This window comes from Simochromis diagramma, unplaced genomic scaffold, assembly GCF_900408965.1.
Source record: "Simochromis diagramma unplaced genomic scaffold, fSimDia1.1 OVJJ01000205.1, whole genome shotgun sequence".
Lineage (NCBI taxonomy): Eukaryota > Metazoa > Chordata > Actinopteri > Cichliformes > Cichlidae > Simochromis > Simochromis diagramma.
In genome coordinates, this window is record NW_024386782.1 from 5,545,850 (window position 1) to 5,568,654 (window position 22,805).

The 22,805-nt window shown below is 37.9% G+C and overlaps 1 protein-coding gene across 6 annotated transcripts in view; it reads left to right on the forward strand.

Annotated features, from left to right (window-relative positions):
- Positions 1-22,805, forward strand: part of pde1cb (phosphodiesterase 1C, calmodulin-dependent b) — a 107,739-nt gene that overhangs the window by 11,074 nt on the left and 73,860 nt on the right. For 5 of the 6 annotated variants that reach the window (XM_040018309.1, XM_040018261.1, XM_040018245.1 and 2 more), the window contains 2 exons: positions 18,754-18,801; positions 19,427-19,592. In XM_040018309.1, coding sequence (XP_039874243.1) covers positions 19,471-19,592 — 122 coding nt within the window. In that variant the 5' untranslated portion in view covers positions 18,754-18,801; positions 19,427-19,470. Of the gene's footprint in view, positions 1-2,090; positions 2,482-18,753; positions 18,802-19,426; positions 19,593-22,805 lie in introns of those variants that run through there. The other variant, XM_040018280.1, reaches the window with a different exon arrangement.

A 22,805-nucleotide genomic window follows, 5' to 3' on the forward strand; every position in this document is an offset into this window, starting at 1 on the left:
CCTCCCACGCATGTGGAGTTGAGGAGAAACAGGTGAACTGAAGGATGTTACTTGACGTGACAAAAACTCAATATGTTGATGTTTAATAAAAGCTTCCCAACCATGGCTAACCCTAAAAACCCCCAAAAATATATGGCTACAGTTTGTGTGCTGTTACATTACAGTTAAGTCAGAAAAAACTGCCTGCTGCAAAAAACAAACAAACTGCTGACCATCTGTCTTTACCCCTCTCCGTGATACATGTGCTTCCTATACAGCTCTAGTGGCACAAGACACACAAATATAGACGCTATCATGAAATACGTGCACCTCTAACTGCTACATCATTTAGAAAGTACGCATTAATTATTGTTGACAGTATTACACCGTGTGTCCTTATTTTACAAAATTCTTGTATAACAAAGAGTGATTTGTCACCTGTTGATTTTACACACTCATTTTCAGTCTTGCATGTATGATTGGTGTGCAGATTTTTTTAAGTAGGTGTTAGCATTTTGGTGTTTTGGCACACGGGCATCATGCATCATTCATTGCAAACTAGTAATTATTGTCAGATTACATTTAAAAAAATAAATAAATACAAAGGAAATACAACCAATTAATACATTTGGCAATAACCTGAGAAGTGCATTTGACTTAGCTCTTAGGAAAGGGCTGTTGTCATTGTAGGTAACTGAAACCATGGTGTTTCTCTGACTTTAAACAACATATTTTTGTTGTCCAAGCCCATCTATGCTGTTACAGTTAGCCACGGTCTATGCCATTATGAATATAGCACGTTATGCAATTAAAAACAAACAAACAAAATTCCCCCTAATTGTTATCAGACCAGCAATTATACTGCATATAATTTAGAATGGGGGAAAAAAAAACTAACAGTTTATGTATTTGTTGCATAAAAAATAATTTCCAATGCCCAGGTTGCTTATTAATTTTTTTGTTATTATTATTATTATTAAAGCAGTGGCGTGCTAATGCTTCCAAATCCCCTGCCTAACATTGCTTGGATTATATGACAATGACTGTGTCTGTTATTATGAAAGTGGAACAACAAAGGGGAAAGGAACAAACACAATGAACAAAGTTAGATCAATATTAGCTTTCTCAAAAAAGTGCAAAGAAGAAAAGAGATTTGGACTGTTTTATTGCAACAATCCTTAATAACAATGAACACTGTAAGCAGAATGTTTACAGATAATATCTATTTACCTAAATTAAGAACAAAATTAGGGTTGAAAGACATGTTTTCTTATCTGTGTAAATGCTTTTATAGGCACAACTAATGAATCTGAGAGAGGGTGTGAGATCAAAGCCAGAAGTGTTCATAAAGACTCCTCACAGGCACTAATCAGAGGGGGGAAGAAACACTGAAAAATTCCATAACTAAATGTCAGACGGTGCTAATATGGGGAGCTTTTTATCCTTTATTAATCAGGTGTGTGTGTGTGTGTGTGTGTGTGTGTGTGTGTGTGTGTGTGTGTGTGTGTGTGTGTGTGTGTGCATATATGTGGAGGTGTGCACTGGTAAAATGAAATGCTGTTCAAAGAATCACAAAGGGAGGATTTTTCCTGGATAACAAATAAGGAAGCGTCCTTGCTTCGGTGTCAGTTAATCTACTGGGATTTAAAGGGGAAAAAATAAATACATTTGAAGCAATTTGTCTGCTCTTACAAACGCTGCCATTAAAGGGATAATGATGAGACTGTGTTTTTTTTCTGTCAAAAGAAAAAACGTGCGCGTTTACTTGTAATGGCCTTCGGCTTTCTGTGGAGAAGCATGCAACTGCTAAAAAATAAAGAGCAAAGTCAACGCGTTGAGATCTCGCTTTGACTAAAAACATATAATCACTCCCTACCTGACTCGTGCACCAAAGTTTTTGTGTGTTTGAGGGTGTGTGATCACAACTAGAAGAGACTCTAATAGGCCAAATCCGAGCTTCCACAGCTTTTGCTAAAAATTGTTGACAGTAGGAGGAGTCACGTTCATTTAAACACCTCTAGAGAGGTCCTGTCCAACCACCACCACCCACCACAGACACCTACTGTACCTCTAGGGGAAGAGAGACAAGGAGAGAGAGTGGGGAGGGAGGGGAGGAGGGAAATCGAGAGAGAGAAGAAAAGCAAACCAAGAGCCATAAGCTCCTTGAAATGAGCTTGTTGAGGGGTGAGAAACGGACAGACCGAGAGAAAGACATGTACAACAAAGACAGGGGGTGGAGAAGGACTTATGAGAAAATTCTCCTGCTCGGCGTGTGTAACGAGAAGTGGTGAGTCTTTGCCAGTTCTCCCCGAGCGCTCGGCACTAAATGGAGTCAGAGGACTGAAACAAAACTAAAACAACGCACTGCAAGTGACAAGAGGCATTAAAACGAGATTAAAAGGAGGAAGGGTGACAGCGCGATGGAAGCCAACTCTAAAAAGCATCGATTCAGGAAGGGTCGGAGTGCCACCTTCAGCATTGATGGCTTTAACATCACCATAGGTAAGCATGTAAGCAACAAGCAGAGCACGAGCAAAGGTTAAGTGTGTTTGCAGGGGAGCCCGAAAGTGTGCGTGTGTGAGTGGAACAGATTATATGGGTGTGTAAGAGAGTTCGAGGCAGTGCAGTGAGGCGTTCGGCACCAACACAGAGACATCGTTAAACACATCATCACATTTCAGCTTCTCTGCACAATTCGACACATTAGTCCATTCTGCTGAAGTTGCTGCTTGCCTCTGTACACCATGGAAACAAGGGGACTTCAGACTAAAGCTGTGTGCAGCTGACGTCACCAGGAATTCATTCTATTGTCTTGACAACCAGAGTGTTAATGAACTTATGTGCCACTTGCCTTTTTTAGTTTTCCCAGGACTTGTGAAAACTCCAGCAGTATTGAGTGTCGAAGCAATGTCAAAAATAGAGTGTCCTGAAGATGTTCTGTGGTGTGTTCCCTTAGAAGACTTGTGTCCTCAGGTAACATGGGGGGGAGTTAATGAGAATAAGTTTGTTTCATACACAGCAGTGTTGACCTTTTGTCATGTGGGAACGTGTTGTGATGACAAACAAAATCTTGGTCATGCTCTCTCTTGCAGTTTGGTAAACAAAGTGAATTAGAAACTCTGCGTAGAACTTATATATAATCATTTGTCATACTTACTTTTTATGTAAAGCTGAAAACACGCAACACTTTTTGTGGCACCCCTATCGGAGCTGTCACTGTTTGCACTAAGTGTATACTTATGAATTCAATATTCATTTTAATTAAACCTGCATTATGGAATTTTCGAGTAGATGATTACTTGGAGTGCGGTCGCCTGTGGAGACAAATCCACTGAGAATTGTAAGCCAACCTTAATACATGCCCAAGCTTAGTTATTATTGTTGTTATTATTATTATTTTTGTACAGCCTGTAACTTTGCGGCCTGTGGTTCATTCTTGGTTGTGTTATCCACTTGCTTCTTAAGATGTATCCCTGTAACCTGGCCATCAACTACTGAGGAATAAAATGATTAAATGGTGGACATAGTGGTGCATTTAGCAGCTACTTCACGTGTCAGTAGTAGGAATGAATGCTGGACTAACCGGTGATCACGTGGTGGTGCTATGTGTAAATATAATACTGTTTGTTATCATGTTTGGCACAGAAGCTTTATAAGGGTAAGTCTTTGTTACAACTTTTTTTGTTGCCTCCTGCTAGTTAAATAGTTCAGTCTTCTAACCGCACTAGGTAATTTTCCTCATTACCTTAATGAAGACTTTAAAATCTCTTCCTTTTTGATCTTTCAAATTTGTATATATATTAATTTAACTGTACATTTTAAGTTTTTTCGCTATGAAGGAATCACATTTAACATGACGTGCATAACAGGAAGTGCTTGCATTATGAATACAATGCACAGCAGGTACATTGCCTATTCTGGACATTTCTGTCCAGTTTGCAGTGTTTTTTATGCAAATCTTAACACATCTTAATTTACCTTCTCCTTACTGTTTGCGTCAGTAACAACCAGACCAGTGTGTGCAAGTTTAAAAACATTGAGATGTTAAAATAAAATCTAACTTGGGTTGAACTGGGAACATGGAGATCTTAGTGCCTTAGTACTATTACATATCTATCTATTCTTTGTTTCTAGCACAGATTCCATGTCTGGACGGTGTCATTTTGCTGAGTATAAGATTGAACGTTTCAGTCTTTAGACTGTCACAGAATACAAAGACAGGAACAGAGAAGCAGTGAATGATTTCTTGATGATTTTTTTAAGAGTGCTCAAAAGTACCCGAAAAGATTTTATGATCCCACAGATCTTTGGATTTTCCGCTTACATTGCTGCATCTTCTTACCTGTGAAAACCTGCCTCAGTCACATGCCCTAATATCATGGCCAACTACTCACAACCATGGCAGTTGTCATGGTAACCTACAAGTGTCACAATCAATTGCTCACTGGGTCAAGGTTTCAGTCCGCGCAGCAGCATTTTACCAATCACCTCCTCTGAAGCGTGACTCCTAAGCGCTGGTCCTCATTGCCTGGCTGGACTCTTTTGTTTTCTCCTTTATTAAACTCTGAACCTCAACTGTAGCTGACAGCCTCTGCTCAGATTCCCACTGAGGTGTTTTGTCAAGTTTTAGCCTTATTAGATTTGTTATATTTCTGTTGATGTTATGAGTTTCATGTGGCCAAAGCCAGTTTTAACTTTGCAGCTCATTTGTCAGAGTACAAAGCACCAGGACTCTTGTTTTTATGCACACATTTTTTTTTTTTTTTTTTTCTGTTTCCATTTTATTAAACCATCTTTTCTCTTCCTTTTTCTCTTCTAATTGTACCATTCAGTTTGTGTCTGAAATAGTGTCTTTGTCAAATAGTCTGGGTGCCAATTTTGAACAAAGCAAACTTCTACTGAAAACAAAAGTAGCAAATGCTGACAAGCTCCTTTGTCCATTTCATATTAATAGCTGTTATAAAGACTGTAGATCCATGACATGTGATTCTTCATTCCTAGTTCCTATTTTTTTTCCAATTATTCCCCAAACATGTTTTATAACGATTCAGAAACATCCATTCTTGCGCATTTCTTGCTGCAGGATAATCACTATATAAAAACCTATGTTTTTTATAATCAAATTCAAATAACACAATAAAGACTGTTAAGTTCAATACACATCTATCTAAAACAAACACATAATTAGTTTAACTTTAACATCATGAATCAACTTGAATCACATATCTATCTACAGTTAAACTGGAAAAAGACACACTTTTTTTGGTTTTACCTCTGTACACCACCAAACTGTATTTTAAATCAAATAGTCAAGATGTGATTGAAGTGCAAACTTTCAGCTTTAATTCAAGAGGTTTTTACAAGAATTTGACTTTAAATGTTCATATAGACACTTTTTTTACATAGTTCCCCATTTTCAGAGGCACAGAAATAATTGGACAGTTAACTGGACAGCAATTTCATGGTGAGGTCTGTTCCCTTGTTATTTTATGATACGTGAAGCAGACTTTCAGTCAACTTCAGATAAAATATTGACAAATTTTCACTGTAATTTTAAATATGGGGCCTGAAGAGATGTCAGCGCCAGTGAGAGAGGCCATCGTTAGGCTGAAAGAATTAAATAAATCTATCAAAGAGGCAGCAAAAGAAGGAGGAGAAGAAGGAAAACGCTAGCTAGATCAGCAACACCAAAACCCTTAAAGACCATGGAACTCATCTAATGTGCATGATGACAGAATTATTTCCATAGTTTTGAAAAAAAACTTCACATCTGGCCAAGTCAAGGACACTCTTTGAGTGTCAGGCATGCCATTGTTTAAGTTTACAGTCAAGAAATGCCTAGGGATGGAAATACAACAAGGTGCACACCACTGATTACACCCAAGAATAACAAAGCTACAATAGACTTGAATAGACAGGATATTTGTGAAGGGCACAGGGCTATATTATCTGCTCTCATCCGGCCAAATGCTGTAAAAATGAGCGGACTGAGCTTCACAATACAAATGCATAATGACCCAAAGTCTTAGGCAGAATCAAACAAGGAGTTTCTCAATGAAAACAAATGGGATATTCTTCAATAGTCAAATCAATCACCTCAGCAGCAGCCCATGCTTTCACTGGCTGTTGTAAAAGCCTGGCGGAGTAACTTAAAAGATGAAACACTGTATTTGGTGATGTCCATGGATTCATGCATTTACTCACTTTCATCTAAATGTTATAAACAATCATTATGTTTAAAATTATAATATTTTCAGGGGTTAGGATGGGCTTTAATGACCTAGAACAGTGTTCCTGCACCTTCAGGTAATGAGCAATTAAATCTGATAGGCACACTCATACATATTACCATCAAATGACTTAGTTTTCCTGTGCTGCAGCCTGGCATTGCTCTCAGTGACAGCATGGAGATATTGGCTCAGTAATAAGAAAATAATGACATTACATTTAGGACTGAAAGATAAAATAGCAAAAGGACATGTAGGATTAATCAGTGAACAATATCAGTAACTAATAAAAAACATAAAATCTTTGAAACTTTCACTTAATTATTTTATTATTATAGCTGCAACTGTTTCCAATTCAATATCCATCAAAATAGCTTTTTTTTTTTTTTTTCCCAACTGTGACCTTCAGTTGGATAAGTGGAAGAAGATGGATGACAGGGTGGATGGATGGATCGTACAAGGTGTTCATTAGTCACAATCTTTTTTTATGGTATTCTGATTGAATGTTGGGATGATTGAAGCATTTCCTGTGAGAGAACCTGACATGCCGCCCATACACCTAATGAAGTTTGGATAGACTGAATCATTGTAATAAATATTCTAGCATTAAGTGAGACAGTGTGTGGGTGTTCTATTTAATTGCTTTTGCGAACTGATACATGTCAAAATTACATAACAGATAGAAATCAGCCAACACACAGTTTGACACACAAAAAGCAGCAGTCCTCATTTTCCAGCCTTGGCTCCTCTTTGTCTAGATATTTGCTAATTGTGAAGCATTCAGGCTGAGCTGCTTATGTGCAGCTTTGCATATGGGAGAAGAAAAGACAGAGACGGAGAGAGAGAGACACGGGAGAGTTCATTTATTTATTTTATTCCAGCCTGAAGTGCAAATAATGTACATCAGTATGTAAACACTGAGTCATATTTAAAAGCATAATACATGTAATGTAATGTAATGTTTATTATACATTCTGTATGAATTAGTCTACCTCACTCAATCAACATAGGGAATATCCATTCATTTTAAATCCTATAATTTTTCTCTTTTTTTAAGTAACTATAATAGTGATGGTAATAAAATATATTATCTTTTGTCTTTAAAGAAACAAAAATTCCCAGTGCTAGGCCTGGACAGCTTAAGGCCAACCTTTATTAGACTGAAGGAAACCCTGGCATATCTTCAAAGACCCTTTATCTAAAACACTTTTTGATTTTGCATTTGTGTGATTTTGTCTGACTATTTTAGTACCTTGAACTGCCCCCCTCTCCTAAATGCCTTCCAGGATAGAATATTTGAAAATGTGCTCAGCTGTTAACTTGCTCCGTGATGACTAGCTCTTCACTCTGCCTTCCAGAGTGATCGACTCTGATGGATGTTGGACTTCATATCATAAAAACCACCTATTTTCTAGTATAACACTACAACTACAAAAAAAAGAATTAATGATAGATAAGAAAATCATCTAAAACCAGAAGGGCATATAATCAAACATCAGTGGGCACAGTGGTGAGGTTACAGACAGACTTTATGCAGATGCTTATTTCTGTTTCCATGGTGAGACCGTAATGCCATTTTGCTATGTTCTTTTTTTTCTGATGACATTGAAAAATTGCGAATCCTTTTCTGCAGCTGGATCCTACGTTTTCCCAGCCAGTATTCGCACCACCTTGATGACTGACTCTCTTTCTCTGGTATAGACTGTTTTCATAAGCCAGGCGACCTTTGAAAACTGAACTTTATTTATACGAAATGTGTGGATCTTCTTTAATTTCTGTGTGACTCTTAGGTAATAAGTCAGTCTGTATAATGAATGTTTTTGGGGGTTTTTTATGCTGCTAAAGCCTTTCCTTTATTAGTGCTTTATACAGCAGTGAGCTAGGAGATTTCCAGGAGGATAGTATAACAGACCATGAATCCGAAAGTAAGATTTGATTGAGTTATAGTGTTGTTTATCAGAATTTATCCAAATCAAATCACAGTGAGTGTATTATGATTAAAGCTTGTTTTTGTAAAGTTTGTTCATTGTGAAATTTAAAAGGCATAATAATTTGAGTGCTCACAAAATGATTTGACATGTTCAGCTTCACTTTTCACTCCAGTGAAGCAACAAACATTATTGAGCTTATGTACAGATAAGAAGGGGATACAGGGGGGATATATATAATGTCTGTAATTTTCTATCCATCTTTTCCAATGAACCCCTCCTCACTGATGACAGTTGACAGACTTTCTAATTCAAAGTGTGAATCCATAGAAAAAAAGGTGCCAGCAGCAGCGGTATAACATGATAGTAGTGATGTAGTTTTAGTAATACCAGATAAATGATCGCATGCATATGAACTTGACTGATAACCCATTCTTAGTCCATATAGTTTAATGTTATGTCATCCCAGCTCCAGGTCTTCTGGGAAAGCTTTCCACGAGGTTTAGGAGTGTGTTTATGTGAATTTTTGACCATTTTTCCAGAAGCACATTTGTGAGGTCAGACACTGATGTTGGATGAGAATGCCTGACTTGCAGTCTCCCCTCTAATTCATCCCAAAGGTGTTCTGTCATGTGGTCAGGACTCTGTGCAGGCCAGTCAAGTTCTTCTACACCAAACTCACTCACCCATGTCTTTATGGACCTGTCATATAGGAACAGGAAGGGGCCCAAACTGTTCCCACAGTTCCCAGGTAGAAGAATGAAATTGTCTAAAATATCTTGGTGTGCTGAAGGATTTAGCGTTTTTGCTGGAACTCCTGAAAAATAACCTCATACCATAACCCCTGATTCTCCAGACTTTAAACTTGGCACCATGCGGTCATACGTGTCCACTGCTCTAGAGTCCGTTGGTGGTGTGCTTCACACCACCGCAACGATCCACAGCAATGCTATGGATTGTGCTTGGTGATGTAAGGCTTGGATGCAGCTGCAAGGCCATGGAAACCCTTTCCATGAAGCTCTTTACTCACTGCTCTAGAGCTAAACTGAAAACAGCATAAAGTTTGGAAGTGTGTAGAGATTGACTCTGTTGAAAGTTCGTGACCTCTGATTGTGGAATATTTAGCAGTGAGGAAAACTCATGACTTGACCTGCTGCACAGGTGGCATCCTATCATGGCACTGCTTTTCCACCATATAACCATATAAGCTTTTGTTGTTCCTCTATTAAAAGGGGGCAACCCAGCAGTGTTAACTAATTACAGACCAATATCTAATCTATCTGTGCTGGCCAAAGTTCTTGAAGCTCTTGTGTGTGAGCAGTTAAAGGAGTTTTTGCACACCAATGCCATTTTATCTGAATATCAATCAGGCTTTAGGAAGAATCACAGTACTATCACAGCTGCAATTAGAGTGGTAAATGATATTACTATTGCACTTGATAAAAAACAACACTGTGCATCCCTTTTTATTGATTTGTCAAAAGCATTTGACACTGTTGATCATTGTATTTTAAAACTTAGACTCTTCCAGTCAGGACTCTCTGAGAGAGCAGTGGCATGGTTCTCAAACTACCTCAGTAACAGGACTCAGTGCATTAAATCTGACGATCTATGTTCTGACTTTGTTACAGTGCACAACGGAGTGCCACAGGGTTCTATATTAGGTCCCCTTCTATTTATCATTTACGTAAACAATCTTAGTCTACATGTGCCAGATGCAAACTTGCACTTCTATGCTGATGATACAGTTATTTACAGCTGTGGTTCAACTCTTGTCCAAGCCATCGACTCCTTGCAGAAAGCCTTTTCTGCTGTCCAGCACTCATTACATCAGCTTAAACTTGTTCTCAACACAGACAAAACAAAGCTCATGTTGTTTTCTAAATCAAGGAGACGAGCCCAAACAATCCCATCAGTAACCACTCTTGAAGGTAATAAAATAGAGTTGGTTCACACCTATAAATATCTGGGAATCTTAATTGATGACTCGCTTACCTTCAAACCACATGTAGAGAATCTTGTGAAAAACCTGAAGTTAAAACTGAGATTTTATTTTCAAAACAAGTTGTGTTTCTCTTTTGATACAAAGAAGCGGCTTGTTGCTGCAACATTCTTGCCTGTGCTGGATTATGGTGATATTCTATATATGAATGCTTCTGCTCAATGTCTTCGAATGGTTGATTCTGTGTATCATGCTTCTCTGAGGTTCATCACTAACCGTAAATTTCAGACTCACCACTGTGAGTTATACTCTCAGGTAGGATGGCCTGCTTTGGTAAGTCGGAGGAACTGTCATTTATACAGTTTTATATATAAGGCGATACTTGGGTTGCTGCCTTCTTATATATGTTCCCTGCTTGTAATGAAACATGCTGGTCGGTATTCTCTTCGTCCGCATGGTTACTTGTTGCTTTCTGTTCCATTTGCCCGAACTGAACTTGGTAAAAGAGCTTTTGTCCATTTAGCACCCTCGGCTTGGAACAAACTGCAGAAGGAATGGAAAATGACTGAATTCATTTCATTAAGTGATTTTAAATCTAAACTACGAATCCTTGAGGCCAAGTCCATAACATGCAACTGTTTCAATTAGATTGATTGTCATTTTAACTGACTTTTTTATTTTATTTGTATTCTTTCACTTATTGTTGCATGTGTGTTGTTGCTGCCTGTGTTTGAGTAATTTCTGTAACTGTGAGACATCTGCTGCTGCCTATCTTGGCCAGGTCTCCCTTGAAAAAGAGGTTTTTAATCTCAATGGGATCTTCCTGGTTAAATAAAGGTTAATAAATAAATAAATAAAAATAACCAGAACAGTAATTTCCATCCACTGTTTGCTCTTCTTGTCATATGTAGTGCAACTTGTGAGCACTGTGTTGAGTCATTTGTTTACATTTCGGTCGCACATCAACAGCGGTTAGTGTCTCCTCCTTCACAACCTGGTTGTACTCAATGGGTGTGCATTGAAATATAGTTTTATCCACCTTCAGCGGAAACAGCTTTCTTGCATTTTTAGCAAAGAATTTCACATTATTGGAGGTTGTTTAAGTAGCTCCCTTTTTATCTCTTTTAGACACTTGCTCTCGGACATGCCCGAGCTCGTTTCATTGTTTTACACACTAGGGAATGTAAATACATGGCATTGCTATAGCAATGATATCCCAGTATGACACTTTCATATCGAATAAAACATTAGACCAGTACCAGTGTGGACAGTGCGATGTGACACAGCTCCAATGCAGACTTTTGACCTACTTTTTTGGAAAACAGCAGGATGTAGTGAAGGAGCGTGAAGGTCAAGTGGAAAAACTAACACTGACAGTGTCAGTCCCATTTACCTCACTGGTTAGATGAAATGTAGTGACCTATTCACCACCTAACAGACTTGTGCTCTGTAAGCAAATGGAAAATTAGTGCTGTGGTATTTTGTTCTTTTTCTTACACTTTTTTTTTTACACTCACTTTGGAAATTGATGCTCCATATATGTCCTATAATAATGTCAGAATTTTCTCAGAAATTTTCTGCAAACACTTAAAATGTCAAATTATAGCTACAATTAATTTCAGCTACTGTTAAAAATTTAAACTGGGAATATTTTCATTACTGGCGACTCATATTAATCTGACCAGCTGCCACAGGTCCTGCCATTATCACAGTAAATATTGCTGCCTAAAGTTGTATTTTTATAAAAAAAAATTAAAGTGTTATATTAAACAACAAAGGGGATGGAAAAAAAACTAGATATGGAGTCTGTGTTCACTGATGTTAAAGGTCTAAAATGTCTGCTGTTAAAACTGTGTGTGTGTCAGCATAGACAAATGGACATCAGAAGGGTCATTTTAGTGACTGTGAATGTGACATGTTTGTTGGTGCCAGATAAGCTGGAGTATTTCAGTAATTGCTGGGATGTTCCTGTGCAAAATCTCAAAGATTTACATAGGAATGCTTTAAACTACATAACTGATTGTGCCACTCTTTGCACAACAGCTGCAGTCAGTCATTTATCATAACTGGCAATGAGTCTTTCACATGAATTTTGTCCCACTCTTCTTTTACAGAGTTGTTAATTCAGCCACATTGAAGGGTTTTTGATCATGAAGTTTGTGTTCAAGGTCATACCAAAGCATCTGAGTCAGATTTAAGTCCAGGTTTTTTCCAGCAAGACCTTGAAGCAGCAAAGCAGCTCCAGACGATCACATTACTGTCACCATGTTTGACTGTTCTTTTTATGAAATGCTGTGTTTTACACCAGATAATCCAGATATTTTTTGGTAAATGTGAGATAAGCCTTTGCGTTCTTTTTGGTCAGCAGTGACATTTTCCCCCAGTCTCTCTCTTATTGTTGAATCATGAACACTGACCTTAACTGAGGCAAGTGAGGCCTGCAGTTCTTTAGATGTTGTTCTGGGTACTTGTGTGACCTCCTGAATGAGTCGTTGATGCACTCTGGGAGTAATTTTAGTAGGCCGGTCACTCCTGGGAAGGTTCACCACTGTTCCAAGTTTGCTCCTTTTGTAGATAGTGGTTCTCACTGTGGTTCTAAAATTTCAACACTGAATTGTGTATTTACAGGTTATCTTATTCTAATATTAAAATTTGTTTGATGATCTGAAACATTTAAGTGTGACAAATATGCAAAAATAAAATAGAAATCGGGCACTGTACGCATGCACTTTATGTTGTTTATAGAGTGATTGTTTGTGAGACAAGCTTTAGCAGAGTGAGGAGGAGAGTGAAAGTGGGTGTCTCATGCCAAAAGCATGAGAGTAGGCAACAGTTTTCTGCTTTGCTTTTACTGTTTAGGGCATCATCCAAAGAAATCGTGTTTGTTAGTGAGCTGAACAACGCACAAAGATGTGGGAGAGACATATGCACAGTTGTAATCTTGTGCGTGCCTAACTGTTCTCGTCTAACTGTTCAGACTTGTACAGTATCTAAATGACTACTTGTACACAATGTTTCTGATGCATAAATGTTACTAGATCATTGTGTATTTTGCCTTAAAGTGATCATGGTGTGCATTTAGATATGAAGCTAGCATGTTCAGATGCTGGATAGGAGTGCATGTCTGAAAGATGCTTATATGGGTTTAGTTAAATGACTAATTTAAATAAAATCCATCATTTGTGATTGAATTTCTCACCTACCTTAAATTAAATAAACTGGAAACAAAACACATTTTGCTTACTTGGAAAAATAAGCAACATTTTGCCAGCTAAAATCCAAGCACACATCTGCGATTTTTCTCCTCCAACTACCCACTAATGGTCTAAAAGTCTCATGATCAAATGGGGTTTTATATAAATGGCTGTCTTGGCTTGTCCATCCCCAAGAACACATTTGGTGGAATAAATTCCTGTAACTACCCCTAAATTCAAAATGAGGCATTAAAATATATTTTATTTTTTGCAGGAAAGAAAAAAATGAAAAGATGGAAATGTGAAAAGATGAAAAACACTTCATATAGAGTAAAACAAACAATTAATATAGGGTAAAAAGCAAAAAAGCAAAAAGATTAGAGGGGATTTGTTTCACTGTGTTCTTTAGTCTCATGAGCCCATGATCCACTCGTGGCTACAGTGCTGAAACGTGGAACACTGACTTTTGCATCTAACCTTGTTCATATCCTTAGAGTTCCTTATTTACAAGGGCGGATAATCTGATTAACACCAAAGGCCAAAATCAAACAATGCTGTTTATATTTGTCACAGGAAGCTGATGATGAGTTTTATTCACCTGTTTTATTATCTACTAGAAGTAGAATTTCATGGAGGCCCACAGAAGTCCAAATGCAGCGTTATATCCCACAAGGCCATTTCTAAATCGCTTATCCTTCAGTTGCCCATGTTGATTAACAGAGCATGACGTTTTTGTAAGCAAAATAATACACTAGGTCCCAAAGCACAATTAGACACAACAACAAGTTTATTTCAAGACACAGTTGTTCAACTGCAGACTGAATGATGAAGAGAGAAGAGTATAAGAAATATCTCAAGATCTGAGTTCTTTAACAAACACAAATGAAACTCTGTAGTCAGCTGGTGATGACAAAATTAGAAATGCAGTCACTGAAACACTAATTGAAGGTTGTTAAAACAGTGTAGATGATAGTAATTATTGTAGCAGAATATAAAGGATTTTTCCTGCTGCTTTTTCAGGGTAACGAACTAATGAAACTTAAATTACGTGAATTAGCCTTAATTTTAAGGCAACTGTGAGTTTGTGGTGTACTAGTTGCATTGGTGAACTTGTAAGATACTCTTTCATCTCATGTTATTAGCAGGTGAAAGGTCACTTTCATTCTCATATTGTTGACAAATGCTCTAATAATGCAACATCCTTCCTCAGGATTCTGGAGTGTGGACGTTAACAGGTTCTGTAGCCGAGTCTTGAACATGTCCCTGGTGTTTTTGTTTTTTTTCCTTATGTAGGTCAGATAGTGGGTCAATGACTTTCGGTGCTTCATAATATTGGAAGGGATGCAATTTGTCAGCAACTAAGATACCATCAAACATCTGTGCAGTTCTTCTGATAGGAAATTTTAGCCATTGTGTACAAATGTAGTTTTTGAATTGTAGCTGGACTAACTGTTGTGAAGAAGTAAACTCCAATACACTCAGACTATTAATGGCTTTGTAATGACTTGTGTCAATGTTATATGATGACCCTCTATGCCACCTCCACAGTAATGCAATAACGTAACCTCTAACTTCCTTCTTTTACTGTGGAACTTTTGCAGTACAGCTAATTACATTGGGAACGTTTAAAATTGGACTTAGAGACCACATCTCAAAGGCAAAAAATTATTTCTTGTTAAAACCCAGGACACTGCAGTCCCTTAAGTCTGCATATATGTGCTCCATTAGCCATTTAATTGGGCAACAGATCTTCTAGTTATAGGGGTACTCTTCTATTAGTGGGACAAACCACTGTTTTTATTGCTGTAAGTCAAACCAACAGGAGGCAATAAATAGATTCAAATTCATTAATAGAGATGAAAGATAGAATCAAAGTAATTCTTTTGTTATATTTACGTTCATATAAAAAAATTAATACAACCTTCTGATAAGGCACCTTGAATAATATATGTTTGGTTTTTTTTGTTTTTTTTAATTTATCTGTCATGATTAGTTAAAAGCGCCTTGTAGCAACACCTTTCGGGCCACCAGGTTGTGAAGTTCAGCCCCCTGCAGTTTTAGTATGGAGTCTGCTACATGTCTACGGTGAGAAGTGTTTTTAAGATATTAATAAATATCATGTTCCACTTTGATTATCTTGTATCTGGTTTTAAATGTTAGTATGTGATTAATAAAGCATACGGAGTTTCTCCATTTGTAATTACTCATTAAATGATCAGAAATCTAGTTTTAAGTGTTCTCAAGCTCTTTTGAAAGACGCTTGAAGATCTGCTGGAGTGGGATGTAAGCAATGTTTTATAAATTTATAACTGTTTTTGTTTTATAATGTTTTATCCATGGTTCTTAAAGAAACCAATTTAAAATTGGGCCTGCAAAAGCAGAATTGTTCTGACAAAAGACAAAAAATAAAGCAGAATGCCCGAGAACTCACTCATGGACCTACAGTGGTTCATAAAGCATGATGGCTGCTACTATATTTTTCAGCTTTCCAAATGAGCAGTTCTCTTAGTGAAAAGCTTTACCTAATGAGTTAAATTCACATTGATGCACTTAACGAACTCACAGAACTGTGGCGTTGCAGAATAACTGTGCTGGAGAACAGCCAGAGTTATTGATTGTGGTGAAGTGTTGGTGGACCTGAGCTGGGTTGAGCTGCAACATTCACACTGCCTGAATTTGAGAGGCTGTTTAGTTGGTGAACACTGGCACCCCAGAGCCCTTCTCTTACAGCGTTAGTCCTGCTGATAACAAAATGAAGCAACCTGTAAATTTATGCCAAATACAAAATAATTAACTTTTTGTTGTTTCATTTCATTTATACTGTGTTGATAATTTGGAAATTACTTAAAAAAGTTGTAGTTGTGGGCCAGCTTGCTGGTGAGGTGGTTACCACTGTTGCCTCAGAGCAAGCAGATCCTGGCTGTTAATTCTTCCATGCCCTCCTGAGTTAATGAATACATCACATGACCCCTTATGAGGCTTGGTCAGCAGCTTGCTGCCATGTTTATGTGATGACATGAATAAATTTAACATACCTCCTGGCTGCCTGTCAACTTACACTCACTGGCCACCCCATTAGGTACACATTGTAGATACTGGGTTGGACGCCTTTTTGCCTTTAGAACTGCGTTTATTAATGTTTATGGTACAGAAAATGGTGCAGGAAACATTCCTCAGTCCAACTTTATAACATCACATAGTTGAAAAAGACAGAAAGCTGGAGTTATTCTGCGTCTTCACGCTGCACAGCTGCCTCTTCTTCTCTCATTCTCTCTCCTCCCTCTCCTGTTTCTACTTCAATCATGAAACTGATCGATGATCAGCTGATCGGCTTTTCCCTCTTGTTTATTTATCGTCCACCAGAAAAAGGAAACCAGCGGATGTCGCGCTAAACAACAGCAGCACGTTTAAGCTTGATCAGCTGTTGTTAGAATTTATTTAATATTAATTTCTAGTATCAGCTGATTGTTTTCATTCAAAGGCTTTATGGCTTTTCCTATAATACCTGGTAGGCCGGTCTCTAGTCAAAACGCCCGGGCCGATTTTTTTATCCCAGTCCAGCCCCGGGCACAACACGCAGTGAATTAATCTGAGAAGGTGCATTAAAAAATAAGCGGTGCACATCACAAATTAGCTTGCATAGACACATTAGTTGACACATTAGTTGTGCCGCTTCTTAATGACGGTATCTTAGCTAACAACCCCAACTATCAGATTCAACTTGTAATTGGCTAAAAATAACTTACCGGTGAGAGGGACGTTGCTAGCTGGCAGTTTTTTCAAGCAATGTTGAAATTTCCAATTTCCGACACTTCAAAAGCTTCAGGAGCTCTCCGCTCAGCGCAGCATCAGCACCACGTAAATACATGGATACATCCGAAGACTCGAGACAGAATTCACAATGTGTTTTCTGGATTTTCAGGTGTATGGACCAATGTTTTCTTTTCTGATCAAACCAGAAAGCTTTCATGAGCAGCTGGATTTGTCTTGCATTAACTGGCTGGACACAGAGGACATCGAAATGCAGCTGATTGAAGTGAAAACCTCGACTTGAAGTTTGCAGAACTACGAACGCAGCTGGAATCCACAGCTGTGCGTGTTCATGGAGCTTGCATTTTCAACTGCTGGACATCATTACCTGACAAGGTTAACTGTCTTCAGAACATTGCAGGGACATTATTTACAGTATTTGGTTCTACATATATGTGTGAGCAGATTTTCTCTCACGAGTCCTCAGGTAACCGTCTGAATGCTGGACACTCGGAGACGTGTGTGTCTGAGTGGGAGACCAGAGATCACATTAACATGTGTATCTCTGTATTAACAAACATGCCATATTGGCCCAGTTTATTTTTCTTATCATTGTTGTGATGAGACCATAAATAGCATTTGGATTTTCTGTGTTACAGTTCATTTGTTGTTATAGAGTTTTTGTTATGGATAAAAAGTGTCTTTTTTTTGTTTCAGAATAGCTGATAACTATTTGTTGATAGCTGCCAAATATAAAATATAATATTTTATATTTGTATTTGTATATTGTATATATGTTTATATTTGTATATATTATATTTGTATATAATATATACAAATATAATTCTATAAAGTTATTCTATATAGTGTGTAACTGTTGATATAGAGTGTTATTAAACCAGGGGATGTTTTGTCAATCTTCCCAAGTTTTACCGAGCTCATGTGAAACTCAGTTTTCTGTACTTGGCTGACAAGAGTGGCACTCTGTGTGATCTTCTGGTTCTGTAGCTCATCTGCTTCAAGATTTGGCGTATTATGTGTTCTAAGAGCTTTTCTGCATACCTTGGTTGTTACAAGTGGTTATTTGAGTTATTATTGCCTTCTTACCAGCTTGGAGCAGTCTTGTCATTCTCCTTTGACCTCTATCATAAGCAAGGCATTTCCACCCAGAGTACTGCTACACCCTGGATGTTTTCTCTTTTCAGACCAAGCACTATAAACCCTGCAGATGGAGGTGTGGGAAGATCCCAGTAGATCAGCAGTATCTGATCACCAGCAACCATGTCACATTCAAAGTCACTTAAATTCGCTTTCTTCTCACTTTTGATACTCACTTTGATCTCCAGCAGGTCATCTTGAACTTGCCTACATGATTAAAAGTTGCTGCCACGTGGTTTGCTGATCAGATATCTGCCTTAACTGGCAGTGGAACATGTATAGCTAAGGATGTAGCTAATGAGTGTGTTCTTCACTACCATACTGTGCAAATATGTTTAAGGGACTGTTAAAATTCCAGCTGAGCAAAAGTACAGAGATAGCATCAGCAAATACATGAAAGCATTAAGTCAAACACCTATTCACCACAAATACAATGTAAAAAATAATGTACTACAGATACTGTATGTACTAAACATCTTAATCAAAGCGTTTGGCTAAAGAGGTTTCAAGTTATCATTCTTGATGCACTATTTTAACATTTGTTGAATTATTTATTTAATTGTTTTTCCTTCTAGTGGCAAATGAAGAAGACAGCTCAGCAAGACCTCAGGCCAGTTTTGCACGTAAGTATCACCATTGTTATACTTCATTGTTATTCAACTCATCACATTTCCATCCATCCAAGTTTTTGAGATATTTAAAAAGAGTTCTGACCAACTCAATAAAATGAATATAAGAAAGTGCTGAAAGTCTGTTTTGAAATATTTGCAACCATACTTCATATTTCTTTGTATTGTTATGACAATAGATTTTTATAGGAAGTCTTTTCTGCAGAGATAATTTAGAGACAGTTTGGCCTGACCAGAAAGTAAAAAAAGGGTTAAAAAGTGTTTTGTAAATAATAGAGACTTAAACTGAAGATATGTAATAATATGTTATAATATATTTGCAGTAATGGATTTCTTCATGCAAATGTGTGGATGTAGGAGTGGTTAATTAGCTGAAAAACCTATAACTGAGCAAAAAAGTTGCCTCCTCTCCTCTTAAGTGAGCGCACTGGCACTAATGACAATCATCCACATGAGGGCAGTATTACAGAGGCGCTGAAATCTGTCACTCCCTTTCAGTGAAACCTACTCCTGCAGCCAATGCTTCAATATCTTTTGTGAAACAACACCTTGAAACAAATTAATGGTTTATTCACTGTATGAAATGACTGTGACACCAGCAGGCTTTTGTTTTATTTAGGCTCAAAGTCCCAGAGTGCTTTGTGGAATGCCATCACTGCAGGGATGGGGATCAAAGGCAAAGAGCAGAAGCCCCCCCTGAATGACCCACGGAGTCCTGAAGAGATTCTGGCCGATGATCTTCCTCCAGCAGATGAACCAGATGCCACAGAGAAAACTGCCATCAGGTTTGCTGCTGTCAGAAATATCCCAGTAATGATGCCAGAACAAGTAATGCTCATTATATGTTAATTATCATGAAATGCATCCTGCGTGGTGCTACAGTGGGACATCAGCAGCCATGTTCATCTTATTATCTTACAATGTGGCAGCGTGCACCATCAGGCATTGCTCTGTATTTTGTATTTGTTTTCTGTTTTTGGATCAGAATGAACTTGAGCAGGCGATATTTAAAGTTGAACCTCTTCAGGTTTGTTTTTTTTTTTGTTAATGAAGAAGATAATCTCCTGTCTGACATTTAGCTGATGCACACACATACGCATGCACACTCACATTTACTCTGTTAATTGCTATTTAAGGCTGCTGACCTCGAGGGACTTGGGCGTGATTGATTCCACCTTGATAACAAGGACTTCAAACTACCATTAACATAATTTGTTGTCACTTTTAGAATATTGCTTGTCTTTTAACACCTGATTCCAATTAACCTTGATGGCCCTGGAGACTGCAATATGTCTCAGTTGGCAACAAGTAAGCATTTGTCAGAGGATACTAAAAGTGCACTTTAGTACTTGATAACAAGATTTTAATAGTACAGAAAATAGACCGGGAGTTATGGCCAGATGATTTTCACTAGTTTTCCCAATATTTTGGTCTAGCAAGTCCTCACAGAGATCACAATTTTACAATTTATTGGGTGCTCAGTTTGTGACTTCTCAAATCCCATCCAAGTGTTGTTTTCGGGTTTTCCTTCATTTCCAGTCTGCAGTAACAAATGCTTCCTCTCCAGCTCTTCTCTATGTTATCTCAAATTACAGTGTCGTTGTTCTCTGCCAGTCTCCCCTGGAACACAGATCCCTTTTCCAGAGTAGGGTGGTGACAAGGAGAAAGTGATTTTCCACTTGACTGGACATAGGCTAGTCCTTTAGTTAAAACCTATAGCTCAGATTAAAAAAGAAAACACTGGGGCAGCTGAAAGCACTCCTACCTTCCATAGAGGAAACAGTTCATTTGTCATTTAGCCATAGCTTTAGCCTCAATCAGAGTGCGGGAACAATTGCCAAGCATGAGGCTGTTCATCCTTGGCTGAAGATGAACAGTTTGCCCATGTTTTTCAAGAACTGGCAAGGGAATGATTCTTTTCAATAGCGCTAACAGTTTAAAACAAATAAAATATGCTAGGAATTACTCCAGTCTTTTTTTTGTTTTTTTACTAAAATGTGTTGGCTGGTGAAATAGTGATAGCAGGTGGTGAATGTTAGCTGTGGAAAAGGGCAATGTTATGCTTACAATGATTTATACTGTTCAATGATTACCTTTGTCCTGATCCTACTGAAAGTCAGGGGACGTCTTCGGCCATGTCAGCTGTGGTTAATACAGGCCAAAACTGCAGGGAGTCACAGGGATGTACATCTTAATGACAACTAGCCAGATTATGGCACAGGGTGATTAAATGACACTGGAACTAGCAGTAATCCATGGAATGATGTAACTACAGTGTCACCTCCGAGGCCGGTTCTGGCCGATATCCTCCGGGTGATGATAATTAGATTTATTGGAGAATAGAGCAAGATCACATGATGTTTAGCAGGAAGGATTGGAGAGCCTTAAAACATATTGACTGTCATAAACTGGACTTAGTTGAATATAATTAAATTGTTTTCTAGTCAATCCCGCAGTTACTTGATTACCTGATTTTCTTTTTCAATCTGAAAGGTCGCCTGGTGCTTACATGGCTGCTGTTGCAACTGGTTTAGGATTGCAGTTTACACACAAACACACACACACAAAAACTGGGAGGACTAAAACACAATATGGAGCCATTAGTATATAAACACACGGTGACTCATCTGCTCGGCTGGTGCCACGCTGTTTCTTCTGTTCATTATGGAAACCATATTCTTTTAAAGCACTGGCTACCAATTGAATAGATAGTAGTTTGCATTCATGCAGAGGGGGAAACCTATGATTTTTATGCAGAATCAAATTGTTTTGTCTTTTTTTTTTTTTTTTTTTTTTTTTTTGATCCTGCAGAATTTGCCATGTCAGAAGATAATAGATTGCCATTGCATTCATTTTCCTAATTGCTGGAACTTGATATATGCAACACAAACACGATATTAGTGTGCAGGAGTTTCTGAACCATCATTTTGATCAGCACTTACTCTCTATCTGAATCAATCATTTCTTTAATTGATTGACTTTTTTTTCTTTTCAAAATTACTGCTTTGAAAGCCAAATCTTTGAAGAGGTATGATACAAAAAAGCCATTAGGATTAGTTTGTTATCGTCCCATAGGAGGAAGAGTGAAAGATTTTGGGATGAGGTTGTTATTCATTAGCTAGAATTGCCTTTTTATTAGAAACTAATTTCCATTATATTCCAATCTTATTACACTAATGGTCCTTTGAGATTTAGTGCTAGATTTATAACTGTGCTTTTTTTTTTCTGAACCCCCTTTTTTGACAGTCCTTATGGATAGGTAGTGACTGATAGGAATGCACTAAAAATTCCTGTCAAGTCTATGTTTCACCAAATGAAGGCACTTTCAAAAACAGCAGAAAAAAAAGATAAATAGAGGGTAGTGAAAACGATTACAAGGGTGGCTAGATGCTTACCAAATGATGAGAAAAACAGAATCAGCACAGACAAACATTCAATAAATGTACACATGCAGCCAAAACCTGGACAGACACTCTTTTGAGGTCCTCAGTTGGATTTGGCAACTGCTTAATTGGATGCTGTTTGCTGCTGTGAACATTGCACAGCTGATTAAGGTGGCTGTCTTCATCGTGCCATCCAACAGTTTCTGAGGCTGACCCTTCCACTGGCTGTAGCCGCAGATTCGCAGCCCCCCGCTGACATCTTCCCCGCAGCAACAAGCTCCATCACTAGCCTTACTAGCGGGTTAATGAGGCTCTGCTGGGAAAAGTCAATGCTGCGGAGCACATATTTCTTGATATTATACAGCTTGATATGGAGTATAGTTTTATGTGTAGCAGGGAGAAAAGTCAAACTTTAAAATATGCAGAACGCAGTGTCGTCCAAAGTCTGAATCTTTACTGTCTACAGCCGTTTTCTTTCTTCTTACATATAGATCAGTAGATGCAGGAGTAGTCATAATGCATTATTTTTAGAAAATTCAAATGTTAATGGGATAGAAAGATACTGCATTTTACTTTAGGACGAAATAGGTGTATAAATCCCCAAAATAAAGTTAA